Raw genomic sequence first — 14,458 nt, forward strand, 5'->3', positions numbered from 1 at the left:
TTGAAAGTATGATATTTTATTTCCCATGAAGACAAAATGAGTTCCACTGAGACACAGTACAGCTTTATTTAAGTCAAACTTCAGGCATGTCTGAACTCCTCAGCTCCAACTCAACCTCACAACCTCATTTAGAATGAAAAGACAGAATCAATAGTTTGAAATAAAAAGACAGTCATGTACAAAAAGAGTGTCATCCTCACAGTCACACACATTTAGAAGCAACATTTTACAGGCAATAGCACGCCACAGTAACATGATCCTATGCAAGTTCAATGCAATCTATGTACAAGTCTTAACATTATGCAATATAACACAGGCTGCTGAACAGTAAAATAATATGGTCACTTTTTGTTCATCCAATTTGTCATTGAAGCAACATCGAGAGATGGGTACGACCAGAGCCATATATTTAGGAGTTGTGACACTGAGGTTTCTGAATTATGATGCATTTTACATGACACAACAATATTCTATGGCAGCCATAAACAATGCTATGTAACTGAATGTCTAGAATTAGAACAATAATAAATATTTTAAAAGTTGGCCCAACTCTCTAAAATATATGGCTTTGGGTACAACCCCAGCAGATTCACCAGAGCACTTTCACTACATGACTGTGGTGAAATGAGTTCCTCTGGAATCACTGTTCCTCCTAATATCTGGGAGAGCATGTCAATCACATGTAATGACAGAAATAACAACTAGTATTGCACAAAATAAACAATAACTGAAAGGTGTAGACACATATGACTCAGAGAGGGCCACTTTCAAAGTCTGTGTTGGAAGATAATTCTTTGATAGCTTAATCTTCGTAACCCTACTGTCTGACATCCCTTTCAGTGAGAACCAACTGTCTTTCCTAAAGTATGGCCACTATATGATCATGTATAAACATGGGTCAAATCGATAATGTCGGTGACAAACAGAATGACAACCTGCAACACACACTCAGACTATACTGCATTGTACAGGCTGAATGATGTGTTCAAGTTCAACTGGCATAAAGTGAGTAAGTTCAAAAGGAGGTGCAAAAAATAAGGGTTATTTGGTTTGGCCTTGATAATCTCTGTACGATACCAAGAGGATAAAAAGACAATGCAATGACATAAAAGAGCATTAACATGTGGTTGTTTTTAACATAACAAAGTAGCTTCAAAGATGCATACAAAAGATATCCTCAACAGATAAAAGAACAGATTCAGAAAAGATTTGCGCTTCTTTCAGAATGGAAGGGGTGCTTCAATAGTCTTGGGTGAAAATGATACAGTTCTACACAAATTGCTGGTGTGTGTTGGGGTGAGTGTACAATGGTCTGGTTTACATGTTCACTTAGTGACGGTTAGACTAGTGACTCCTGTACAGGATCTGAAATTAGTCTCAGAATGAATAGGCCGAATATCTATCATCTACCATGTCAAATCAGTTATCAGTAAAACACTCATGAAGTTCTTGAACATATTGCACTGTAGTACAAAACATGAACAAATACAAAAATAAAGAATGTAAAGAAAGAAATATATTTCAAGTTTTAAAAGTTTGTTAAAAATATGGAAAAGTGCATTGATGCACCCCATACTGAGCTGTGTGGACCAGTACTGAAATGATCTAAATCGAATACCTATCTGAAAAAAAAACGATAATTTGGCAGGTTTGAGAGCAGTATGTCTATTAAAGTGTTAGTTTACCCTAAAATCTAATTTGATAGACGTTTCCATACTTCTACTTAAGTCTAACTGAGTCCATATTCCATTCTGTCGAGTTTAACCTGGTTTAGGAGAAAACAGCATGCTTCAATTCGAAATGAATAGAAGATATTGGCACAATCTAATTTATATTTTGTTAAGACAGACGTTGAATGTGGACAGCTTGACACTAAACAACAGAGGTATAGAAACATTTGACAAACTTTATGGGTGAGCTATCGTTTTACGGGCATAATCATAATCAGTCGGTAACATACCAGAGAAGAGAAAAGCACAGGCTCAGACAAGATTAGCAGACTAATCTTGTAGTTTTATCATGATAATGCGAGTTTAGGCTGAATGAAGTGCTCGGTTACTTCACATCACAATTTTCACTTGCTTTTAACTGCTTCAACATCAGTAAAGTGAGTCACAACACAGCCAGCCTGGCATATGAGCAGCTGTTAAACATTGTGGAATCATTACACTAATAGAAAACATGTTAAATGTATTAGACAACTACACACAGAATCATCAATTGTAAAGCTCCCTATTGTTTCATAGTATATGTTACTTAATACTTTGGGAGGGAGCGATTTTCCAATAGGTGTTTTTGATACATAAATCAACTAGTATAAAAAGGGTGTGATATAATTATAAAAATCTGTCATAGGAGGATGAGAGATTAAAAACACTTTACATAATACATGTATATGTTTGTAGAATATGATCTTTTCATTGTACTTAAGTTTAACTTAATGTTTATACAAAACCAATTTGTGGAGATGCACACAGTCATACAAAAAGTGAAAATAAATACCCACTGAATGTACTTAACACCTTGAATTAAGATGAGGGCGTTAGTCGTTCTACTAGGGCAAAGAATAGAAAGTGTTGTCGGCAGTAACTTGTGTCAGAGAACGTTTTCAGTCTCTCAAAGATATTTGGATCATGTCGTTGGACCTATTAGCAGAAATTACAATACAGTTTAAAATTCCAACATTACTACAGAAAAGAGGTATCCATTTCAAGCATGTACAATGTCATATGTTCTACTATATACATGTATGTTATGACGTACCTAAAGTATGTAGCAATAAATGGTGAAAGTGCTTTAAAAAGGTTTAGCAGAACAATTTAAAACAAAACATTTGAGTGCACAGTACAGTACACACACCATCACTTACATTACTGCACACAGGGCCAATGAACAGCCACCTATCTGTCAGGTCAGTGTATGGAAATAAGATTCCCTCTAGGTGGGCTGCAGTACTGTGTACAAACAGACTGGGACCATATCTGTACAATACTCACTTAGGAGGAAATCATTACCAAACGTAAGCTGCTCAACCTCTCAATTTGAATGAAATGCAACTTCCTCTCCAAAACGGCCTTTTTATTTCTGTTTCCATAGATATACAGTGAAGGGGGCTGTGGATAACACTGATGTCTCCCCTCTTATTCTGGGGTTTACAATAGGAGCCAATTATGTACACAATAGAGAGTGAGACTGGGGAACTTACATGTAATGATGATGTGATGTCATACCATTACACTATAAGCCATTATAATTCACCTTATTAGAAGGACTATATTCACAAGGAGATCTGCGCATTGCTAAACACCTAAACAAACAAACAATAATACACCACTCACAGAGATGAAGTGAGATAATCTGTCTGTAAACATTAACAAACATACATATATATATATATATTTATATTCATCTATACTCATAAGTATATCAAAAACCGGTATAAGGAATGTCGGAATGTAGTGTGTAGTCCTGAAAATTGCACAAATCAGTTTTTCTTCTCGTTGTGAAAGGAGAGCTAGATAGGGATAATAGATCATGTTTGGAGTGTTGAGGGTTGCAGAGGAGTGTTGGGCCTGGCTCTGCTGTCTCATCAACACACAGCAAAGCCTTCTAAGGGCGTGAAACGGCACCTGGCCTCTGGCAACGGGCGCCAAGCAACCCCAGCTCACAGGAAGTAAACAAAGAGAAAAGCAGCATGATGGAGGGAGGTTTACACCCCCTCTTCTTCCCCCTCACTGAGTTATTCAAAGTGCTGATTAACCAAGAACATAAGAACACTAACGGAGTTTCCACGCCTCTAGAAATGACAGAATCATGAAGTGTTGAAACTGAAACACTGGGTGTTTGGGGTGATGTCAGTGGCCGGAGAGAAAGGCAGGGCTATGGGCACACCTCTCCATCTCCCCATGCCCTCTCCTCCACTCCCACTATCCTTAGACACAGAGGAGCTCTGCTCCGATCTCTGGTATAGAACAACTCTCACCGCTCACACCAGCCCATGAGAATCTCAAGGGTAACTGGTGGCTGCAATTCTGGTCTCTCTCACCTGAGGGCACATCTCTAATCACACCCTATTCCATAAAGGTATAGTGCTACATTTCTAGTGCACTATATAGGAATTAGGGTGCTATTTGAGATAGCTTCACTCTCAGTCCTACTGGCTGTGCTCCTCCTCAGGGTCCTGTGGCTCCTCTTTGACGCTGACCGTGCCAGGGGGGTGTGTGTGAGTGTGTGCAGGGTTGGTGTTGGGGCCCAGGGGACTGAGAGGGTTGTGGTTGGAGCAGCAGGGGCGGCCCTCTAGGGTAGAGGGGCTGAGAGCCCCCCCCTCATGATCCCGGCAGAAGGAGCGAGGGCAGAAGTCACAGAGGGATGAGGCTAGGACACCACACACACTGCAGTCATGCCACGGGCACTCCCAACGGCCTAAACATACACAGAGAAAAGGTTACTACTGATTTACAGACAGACAGACACAGACAGACACAGACAGACACAGACAGACAGACAGTGCGTACCATATGGAGGTTTGGTGAGGTTGAGACACAGCAGGTGGTAAGCTTTAGGACAGTCCTTCTTGTCACACATGACCAGCTCTCCTCCCTCTCCACAGCAGAAACAGATGTACTCATGTGTGTGTTTTCCCTCCGGTCGCAGCTTACGCTTCTTGGGCTTCAGTTTAGCGTTCCTCGCCTTCTCCTCCACCACCGCACTCTGATGGACAGACAGAAAAACAACGATGTTTAACAATCTGCTCAGCGGGGACATTCTGAAAATGTACCTAGTTAAAGCTGAGAGAGAGAGAGAGGAGTTATCAGCCCTGTTAGGCCAGCTTTTATATCACCAGAATAACCCTTTAGATGTTCTCCGTGATTGAATGTAGACCCTGCCACATACATCTCGTGTCTGAGCCGTTGAATTGCGACGGCTCAAACACGAGACATATGTGGCAGGGTCTACAGTCAATCACGAATTACAAAAAGAAAACCAGCCCCGTCGCGGATATCGACGTTTTGCTCCCAGACAAATGAAACAACTTCTTTACTCGCTTTGAAGACAATACAGTGCCACTGACACGGCCCGCTACCAAAGCCCGTGGGCTCTCCTTCTCCATGGCCAACGTGAGTAAAACATTTAAGCGTGTTAACCCTTGCAAGGCTGTTGGCCCAGACGGCATCCCTAGCCACGTTCTCAGAGCATGCGCAGACCATCTAGCTGGTGTGTTTATGGACATATTCAATCGCACCCTATCCCAGTCTGCGGTCCTCAAGATGACTACCATTGTTCTTGTTCCCAAGAAAGCTAAGGTAACTGAACTAAATTACTATCGCCTGTAGCACTCACTTATATGTCATCATAAAGTGCTTTGAGAGACTAGTCAAGGACCACATCACCTCTACTTTACCTGATACCCTAGACCCACTCCAAATTGCTTACCGCCCCAATAGGTCAACAGACGACGCAATCGCCACCACACTGCACAATCCCATCTAGACAAGGGGAATACCTATGTACAAATGCTGGCTACAGCTCAGCATTTAACACCATAGTACCCTCCAAACTCATCATCAACTGGGTCCTGGACTTTGACGGGCCGCCCCCCAGGTGGTGAAAGTAGGAAACAACATCTCCACCCCGCTGATCCTCAACACTGGTGCCGCACAAGGGTACGTTCTGAGCCCTCTCCTGTACTCCCTGTTCACCCACGACTGCATGGCTATGCACGCCTCCAACTCAATCATCAAGTTTGCAGACGACACTACAGTGGTAGGCTTGATTACCAACAACGACGAGACGGCCTACAGGGAGGAGGTGAGGGCCCTCAGAGTGTGGTGTCAGGAAAATAACCTCTCACTCAACGTCATCATCTCCTTTGTTCTGTTCGTGGACTTCAGGAAACAGCAGAGGGAGCACCACCCTATCCACATTGATGGTACAGTAGTGGAGAAGGTGGAAAGTTTTAAGTTCCTGGGCGTACACATCACAGACAATCTGAAATGGTGCACCCACATAGACAGTGTGGTGAAGAAGGCGCAACAGCGCCTCTTCAACCTCAGAAGGCTAAAAAAATGTGGCTTGTCACCCAAAACACTGACAAACTTTTACAGATGCACAATCGAGAACATCCTGTCTGGCTGTATCACCGCCTGGTATGGCAACTGCACCGCCCTCAACAGCAAGGCTCTCCAGAGGGTAGTGCGGTCTGCACAATGCATCACTGGGGGCAAACTATCTACAGTACCCGATGTCACAGGAAGGCCATAAAGATCATCAAGGACAGCAACCACCCGAGCCACTGCCTGTTCATCCCGCTATCATCCAGAAGGCGAGGTCAGTACAGGTGCATCAAAGCAGGGACCAAGAGACTGAAAAACAGCTTCGATCTCAAGGCTGCTGCCAACATACAGACTAAAATCTCTGGCCACTTAAATAAACGGATTTAATAAATGTATCACTAGTCACTTTAAATAATGCCACTTTAATAATGTTTACATCCTACATTACATCCTACATTACTCACCTCATATGTACAGTGGGGCAAAAAAGTATTTAGTCAGCCACCAATTGTGCAAGTTCTCCCACTTAAAAAGATGAGAGGCCTGTAATTGTCATCATAGATAAGAGTGTCTGCTAAATGACTTAAATGTGTAAATGTGTACACTTCAACTATGACAGACAGAATGAGGAAAAAAATCCAGAAAATCACATTGTAGGATTTATAATGAATTTATTTGCAAATTATGGTGGAAAATAAGTATTTGGTCAATAACAAAAGTTTCTCAATACTTTGTGATTTGATTTGATTTACTTTGTTATATACCAGGTCAAATGTTTTCTGTAAGTCTTCACAAGGTTTTCACACACTGTTGCTGGTATTTTGGCCCATTCCTCCATGCAGATCTCCTCTAGAGCAGTGATGTTTTGGGGCTGTTGCTGGGCAACACGGACTTTCAACTCCCTCCAAAGATTTTCTATGGGGTTGAGATCTGGAGACTGGCTAGGCCACTCCAGGACCTTGAAATGCTTCTTACAAAGCCACTCCTTCGTTGCCCGGGCGGTGTGTTTGGGATCATTGTTTGGGATCAATGATACACCAAGTCACTTGGCTCTGTCATAACCTCACATGGTCTCTCCTATCATTGCTATGCAGACGACACACAATTAATCTTCTCCTTTCCCCCTTCTGACGACCAGGTGGCGAATCGCATCTCTGCATGTCTGGCAGACATCAGTGTGGATGACGGATCATCACCTCAAGCTGAACCTCGGCAAGACGGAGCTGCTCTTCCTCCCGGGGAAGGACTGCCCGTTCCATGATCTCGCCATCACGGTTGACAACTCCATTGTGTCCTCGTCCCAGAGCGCTAAGAACCTTGGCGTGATCCTGGACAACACCCTGTCGTTCTCAAATAACATCAAGGCGGTGGCCCGTTCCTGTAGGTTCATGCTCTACAACATCCGCAGAGTACGACCCTGCCTCACACAGGAAGCGGCGCAGGTCCTAATCCAGGCACTTGTCATCTCCCGTCTGGATTACTGCAACTCGCTGTTGGCTGGGCTCCCTGCCTGTGCCATTAAACCCCTACAACTCATCCAGAACGCCGCAGCCCGTCTGGTGTTCAACCTTCCCAAGTTCTCTCACGTCACCCCGCTCCTCCGCTCTCTCCACTGGCTTCCAGTTGAAGCTCGCATCCGCTACAAGACCATGGTGCTTGCCTACGGAGCTGTGAGGGGAACGGCACCTCAGTACCTCCAGGCTCTGATCAGGCCCTACACCCAAACAAGGGCACTGCGTTCATCCACCTCTGGCCTGCTCGCCTCCCTACCACTGAGGAAGTACAGTTCCCGCTCAGCCCAGTCAAAACTGTTCGCTGCTCTGGCCCCAATGGTGGAACAAACTCCCTCACGACGCCAGGACAGCAGAGTCAATCACCACCTTCCGGAGACACCTGAAACCCCACCTCTTTAAGGAATACCTAGGATAGGATAAAGTAATCCTTCTCACCCCCCCCCCTCCCCCCCCTTAAAAGACCTAGATGCACTATTGTAAGGTGAAAGGTGAAAGCACCAATTTGTAAGTCGCTCTGGATAAGAGCGTCTGCTAAATGACTTAAATGTAAATGTAAATGTAAATCAAGACCCAGCCACGTTTCATCTTCAATGCCCTTGCGGATGGAAGGAGGTTTCAACTCAAAATCTCACGATACATGGCCCCATTCATTCTTTCCATTACACGGATCAGTCATCCTGGTCCCTTTGCAGAAAAACAGCCCCAAAGCATGATGTTTCCACCCCCATGCTTCACAGTAGGTATGGTGTTCTTTGGATGCAACTCAGCATTCTTTGTCCTCCAAACACGACGAGTTGAGTTTTTACCAAAAAGTTACATTTTGGTTTCATCTGACCATATGACATTCTCCCAATCTTCTTCTGGGTCATCCAAATGCTCTCTAGCAAACTTCAGATGGTCCTGGACATGTACTGGCTTAAGCAGGGGGACACGTCTGGCACTGCAGGATTTGAGTCCCTGGCTGCGTAGTGTGTTACTGATGGTAGGCTTTGTTACTTTGGTCCTAGCTCTCTGCAGGTCATTCACTAGGTCCCCCCCGTGTGGTTCTGGGATTTTTGCTCACCGTTCTTGTGATCATTTTGACCCCACGGGGTGAGATCTTGCGTGGAGCCCCAGATCGAGGGAGATTAGTGGTCTTGTATGTCTTCCATTTCCTAATAATTGCTCTCACAGTTAATTTCTTCAAACCAAGCTGCTTACCTATTGCAGATTCAGTCTTCCCAGCCTGGTGCAGGTCTACAATTTTGTTTCTGGTGTCCTTTGACAGCTCTTTGGTCTTGGCCATAGTGGAGTTTGGAGTGTGACTGTTTGAGATTGTGGACAGGTGTCTCTTATACTGATAACAAGTTCAAACAGGTGCCATTAATACAGGTAACGAGTGGAGGACAGAGGAGCCTCTTAAAGAAGAAGTTACAGGTCTGTGAGAGCCAGAAATCTTGCTTGTTTGTAGGTGACCAAATACTTATTTTCCACCATAATTTGCAAATAAATTCATTAAAAATCCCAGAATGTGATTTTCTGGATCTTTTTCTCATTTTGTCTGTCATAGTTGAAGTGTACCTATAATGAAAATTACAGGCCTCGCTCATCTTTTTAAGTGGGAGAACTTGCACAATTGGTGGCTGACTAAATACTTTTTTGCCCCACTGTACATACTGTACTCTATCATCTACTGCATCTTGCCTATGCCGCACAGCCATCGCTCATCCATTTATTTATATGTACATTCTTATTCATCCCTTTACATTTGTGTGTATAACGTAGTCGTTGTGAATTTGTTAGATTACTTGTTAAATATTACTGCACTGTCGGAACTAGAAGCACAAGCATTTCACTACACTCGCATTAACATCTGCTAACCATGTGTATGTGACCAATAAGATTTTATTTGATTTCGACAACATGGCAGACAAACCATGGACAGCAGGGATCTGCTGAGGTGAGACATCAGTAACATGTTACTTGATTCCTACATGATGCAGTCATAATGAGAATGTGGGTGTGTCTCGTACCGTAGGCCGCACCCCCAGGAAGCCAGAGCAGTTCTCAGCACCACAGTGGCACGAAGACCTTCTGTTACCCATAAGGTCCAGATTATAGTTAAACGTCAGCTCAGTGCCTACAGAACACACACACAGACGATTATAGTTAAACGTCAGCTCAGTGCCTACAGAAAACACACACAGACGATTATAGTTAAACGTCAGCTCAATGCCTGCAGAAAACACACAGACGATTATAGTTAAACGTCAGCTCAGTGCCTGCAGGAGACACACACAGACGATTATAGTTAAACGTCAGCTCAGTGCCTGCAGGAGACACACACAGACGATTATAGTTAAACGTCAGCTCAGTGCCTACAGAAAACACACACAGACGATTATAGTTAAACGTCAGCTCAATGCCTACAGAAAACACACACAGACGATTATAGTTAAACGTCAGCTCAATGCCTGCAGGAGACAGGAGATCGATCAGAGAGATCAAACAACAAAGATACAGAACGTGTGTGTGCTGCTCTCCTCACCAGCCTCCATGTCACACAGGGTGAAGAGGCCTATGCGTATGTCTCCGTTGACAGTCCATTTCTGTGTCTCACAGTTGGGGCTGCAGCTGTGGTTAATGAAGCGAGAGGAGTTCCCTTTGGGCCCGGCATCTATCACCCGGTCCTGAAGCACACACACACACACACACACACCGTTAGACCCCCCCACACACAGCCAAGAGACGCACACTACTGAACAGTGAGAGAGACAGATTCATACACATACTATGTATTACCGGTCATGAGGTGAAGGTGTCAATTAAAGGAGCCCATTTCAGACTACTGGGACAAAGTCTAAAATGTCATTACCTTGGTGAGAGTGAGCATGTAGAAGTCGGTCACGTGGTTCTCATGAGCGCGTTTGATTCGCTGCTGGCACTCCTCTGAATCTATCACCTCTCCCACGTACTCTGTCACAAAATCTCCCTGCGGAAGAGGCACAGAGCACATACAAAACATAATACATATCAATACTTACAACAAAACACACCTGTGGTGTTATTAATAATCATCTCTGATCTACACATACACAGGCTCGGTTCCATGTTGGTCTTTAGCCCCGTTCCCTAAGCCTGTTCACAGATCTGAAAGGTTTGGATAGGTTCAAACAATATGACAGGCTAGGTGGAACCCTCACAATGCTGCTAATGCCAATCCATTTCAAAGGACACCTAAAGGGTTAGGGTCTAGGGATAGAAACAGAACCAGGTCCCACACTACGTCCACCCCAGTGGCCCTCACTCACCTTCCTGAGGGCCTGGTTGGTCTTGAGGCCCCAGCCGCAACCCTCTGTCTTAATGACCTCTGTCTCAGAGTACAGACGCTTCGAGAAGCATTGGTTCTCACAGCTATCACCTGCTGGACACACCTAGGACAGGAAAACAGGGCTGAATAGGGCTGCACACGCAAACACACACACACAAACACACACACACCAACCTGTGAGTGACACTCATACTGCAGCATGCGGTTGAGACATTGGGAGTCCAGGCTGCAGGGGTGTTGGTCTGTGGGTTTACAGTTGCATCGTGGGATTTCTGACAGGTCGGCTATGTGCACCTGCACCTTTCCCACTGGCTTGTTGGACTGAGAGAGACATGACAACAATGTCACAATGAGATATAAAGAGGTCTCTTTCAGCTCAATCCATTTTGTTCTGCAAAGCAAGACTTTATATGGCAGAAGATTTGTAGGGCAGGGGATGTGTTTGTAAGGCAGGGGATGTGTTTGTAGGGCAGGGGATGTGTTTGTAGGGCAGGGGATGTGTTTGTAGGGCAGGGGATGTGTTTGTAAGGCAGGGGATGTGTTTGTAAGGCAGGGGATGTGTTTGTAAGGCAGGGGATGTGTTTGTAAGGCAGGGGATGTGTTTGTAGGGCAGGGGATGTGTTTGATGTGTTTGTAGGGCAGGGGATGTGTTTGTAGGGCAGGGGATGTGTTTGTAGGGCAGGGGATGTGTTTGTAAGGCAGGGGATGTGTTTGTAAGGCAGGGGATGTGTTTGTAAGGCAGGGGATGTGTTTGTAGGGCAGGGGATGTGTTTGTAGGGCAGGGGATGTGTTTGTAGGGCAGGGGATGTGTTTGTAAGGCAGGGGATGTGTTTGTAGGGCAGGGGATGTGTTTGTAAGGCAGGGGATGTGTTTGTAAGGCAGGGGATGTGTTTGTAGGGCAGGGGATGTGTTTGTAGGGCAGGGGATGTGTTTGTAGGGCAGGGGATGTGTTTGTAAGGCAGGGGATGTGTTTGTAAGGCAGGGGATGTGTTTGTAGGGCAGGGGATGTGTTTGTAGGGCAGGGGATGTGTTTGTAAGGCAGGGGATGTGTTTGGGCAGGGGATGTGTTTGTAAGGAAGGGGATGTGTTTGTAAGGCTTGTAAGGCAGGGGATGTGTTTGTAGGGCAGGGGATGTGTTTGTAGGGCAGGGGATGTGTTTGTAGGGCAGGGGATGTGTTTGTAGGGCAGGGGATGTGTTTGTAGGGCAGGGGATGTGTTTGTAGGGCAGGGGATGTGTTTGTAAGGCAGGGGATGTGTTTGTAAGGCAGGGGATGTGTTTGTAAGGCAGGGGATGTGTTTGTAGGGCAGGGGAGGGCAGGGGATGTGTTTGTAAGGCAGGGGATGTGTTTGTAAGGCAGGGGATGTGTTTGTAGGGCAGGGGATGTGTTTGTAGGGGAGGCAGGGGATGTGTTTGTAGGCAGGCAGGGGATGTGTTTGTAAGGCAGGGGATGTGTTTGTAAGGCAGGGGATGTGTTTGTAAGGCAGGGGATGTGTTTGTAAGGCAGGGGATGTGTTTGTAAGGCAGGGGATGTGTTTGTAAGGCAGGGGATGTGTTTGTAAGGCAGGGGATGTGTAAGGCAGGGATGTATTTGTAAGGCAGGGGATGTGTTTGTAAGGCAGGGGATGTGTTTGTAGGGCAGGGGATGTGTTTGTAGGGCAGGGGATGTGTTTGTAGGGCAGGGGATGTGTTTGTAGGGCAGGGGATGTGTTTGTAAGGCAGGGGATGTGTTTGTAGGGCAGGGGATGTGTTTGTAAGGCAGGGGATGTGTTTGTAGGGCAGGGGATGTGTTTGTAAGGCAGGGGATGTGTTTGTAGGGCAGGGGTGTATCACAGGAGGTTGGTGGCACCTTAATTGGGGAAGACGAGCTCGTGGTTGTGGCTGGAGCGGAATCAGAGGAATGACATCAAATAGATCATACACATGGTTTGATGCAATTCCATTTGCTCCGTTCCAGCCATTATTATGAGCCGTCCTCCCCTCAGCAGCCTCCACTGGGGTGTATATAGTATGACTGGATATATTACCTTGATGAACTTGTATGGTGAGGGTTTGCGTGAGTTGCGTTCCTGCTCCAGGGCCTCCCTGCTCTCCCTCTGAGCCTTGAGCTCCTGGAACCTGCGAGCAGCCTCCTCCAGAGCTGACACACACAGAAGGGATGGAATTACACTGTGCCTGTCTCACACACTCAGGGTCAAGGCATTATCATTTCACTCAAGAACCAATAGTCCATTTCATAGTTTCCCTTGACGATTCCCAATCTATTGTAGCACAGGGCACAGAGCCAAGGTGGCCTCACCTTTCTTGAAGGTCTTGTTGATGTTGATTTGGCCAGTGACAGGGGTTTTGTCATTCTCCACGTAGGGGAACACACGGCCCTGGTTGATCCAGTAGTAGTCATGGGAACCAAAGAAGAAGACGGGGAATTCTCCGATGTCGTGACGGAGCGTCTGGATGTTGGGAGGCACCAGGCGAGGGTTACAGATCTCCGCTGGCCACCACCTGATGGGGACAGACAGGGGACAGCATGGAACATCGGGAAAGAAAGAATGTTACCAGTCCAGAAGTTACAGCTAGCTATGAGTGGTGGGGTGGGTGCAAAGTACGGCCTGCTGGGCACTTCAATCTGGCCCGCGAGACATTAATACCAATTTCTTTTTTTGCCCTTTTTTCTGCCCAATTTCATGGTATCCAATTAGTAGTTACAGTTTTGTCTCATCGCTGCAACTCCCATACGGACTAGGGAGAGGCGAAGGTCGAAGAGCCGTGCGTCCTCCGAAACACGACCCAGCCAAGCCGCACTGCCTCTTGACACAATGCCCGCTTAACCTGGAAGCCAGCCGCACCAATGTGTCGGAGGAAACACCGTACACCTGGTGACCGTGTCAGCGTGCATGCGCCCGGCCCGCCACAGGAGTCGCTAGAGCGCGATGGGCCAAGGAAATATCGGCTTGCCAAACCGTCTCCTAACCCGGACAACGCTGGGCCAATTGTGCGCCGCCTCATGAGTCTCCCAGTCACGGCCAGCTGTGACACAGCCTGGGATCAAACCCGGGTCTGTAGTGATGCCTCAAGCACCTAGATGCAGTTCCTTAGACCGCTGCGCCACTCGGGAGGCCCCCACAAATACATTTTAACAAAAATGCGTCCCTCCGTTGAATTTCAAAATCCCGATGTGGCCCCCGAGCCAAAAGGTTTCCCACTCCTGCTCTAGACAGACTGGTTGCCTCCCACAATGTACCAATGCTCCAGCTTACACGTCTGTAGAAGTTCTGGTGTCCGTTGGGAAGTATCTTCCCTTATTTTTTACATATGTTTACTATACCATTAGTAACCTCCTCTCCAACATATTTTAGGTGTGCGTCAACTCATGCTGCTAACCTGTAGTTTCCCAGTTTGACCCAGACGATCTGTTTGTAGTGGGGTTTCTTTCCTGCCCTACACTCCCTGCAGGACCACGCCCCCTCTGGCATCTCCATCTCCAAACACTCTGGGTGGAACGACGCCGGGCACAATGCACAGCACAGCAGCTTCTCTCCTGCAGGTGTGTGTATGTGTAGAGAGAGAAAAGAGTAGCACAGGG

At 46.0% G+C, this 14,458-nt stretch overlaps 1 protein-coding gene across 1 annotated transcript in view; it reads right to left on the reverse strand.

The window, feature by feature from the left end:
* Positions 1-14,458, reverse strand: part of LOC115140198 (histone-lysine N-methyltransferase NSD3-like) — a 28,166-nt gene continuing 13,708 nt past the window's right edge. The window contains 10 exon segments of the mRNA XM_029678388.2: positions 1-4,422; positions 4,515-4,710; positions 9,580-9,686; positions 10,095-10,236; positions 10,422-10,538; positions 10,858-10,980; positions 11,052-11,198; positions 12,903-13,015; positions 13,175-13,377; positions 14,257-14,413. Coding sequence (XP_029534248.2) covers positions 4,154-4,422; positions 4,515-4,710; positions 9,580-9,686; positions 10,095-10,236; positions 10,422-10,538; positions 10,858-10,980; positions 11,052-11,198; positions 12,903-13,015; positions 13,175-13,377; positions 14,257-14,413 — 1,574 coding nt within the window. The 3' untranslated portion in view covers positions 1-4,153.

This window comes from Oncorhynchus nerka, linkage group LG13 (assembly GCF_034236695.1).
Source record: "Oncorhynchus nerka isolate Pitt River linkage group LG13, Oner_Uvic_2.0, whole genome shotgun sequence".
NCBI lineage: Eukaryota > Metazoa > Chordata > Actinopteri > Salmoniformes > Salmonidae > Oncorhynchus > Oncorhynchus nerka.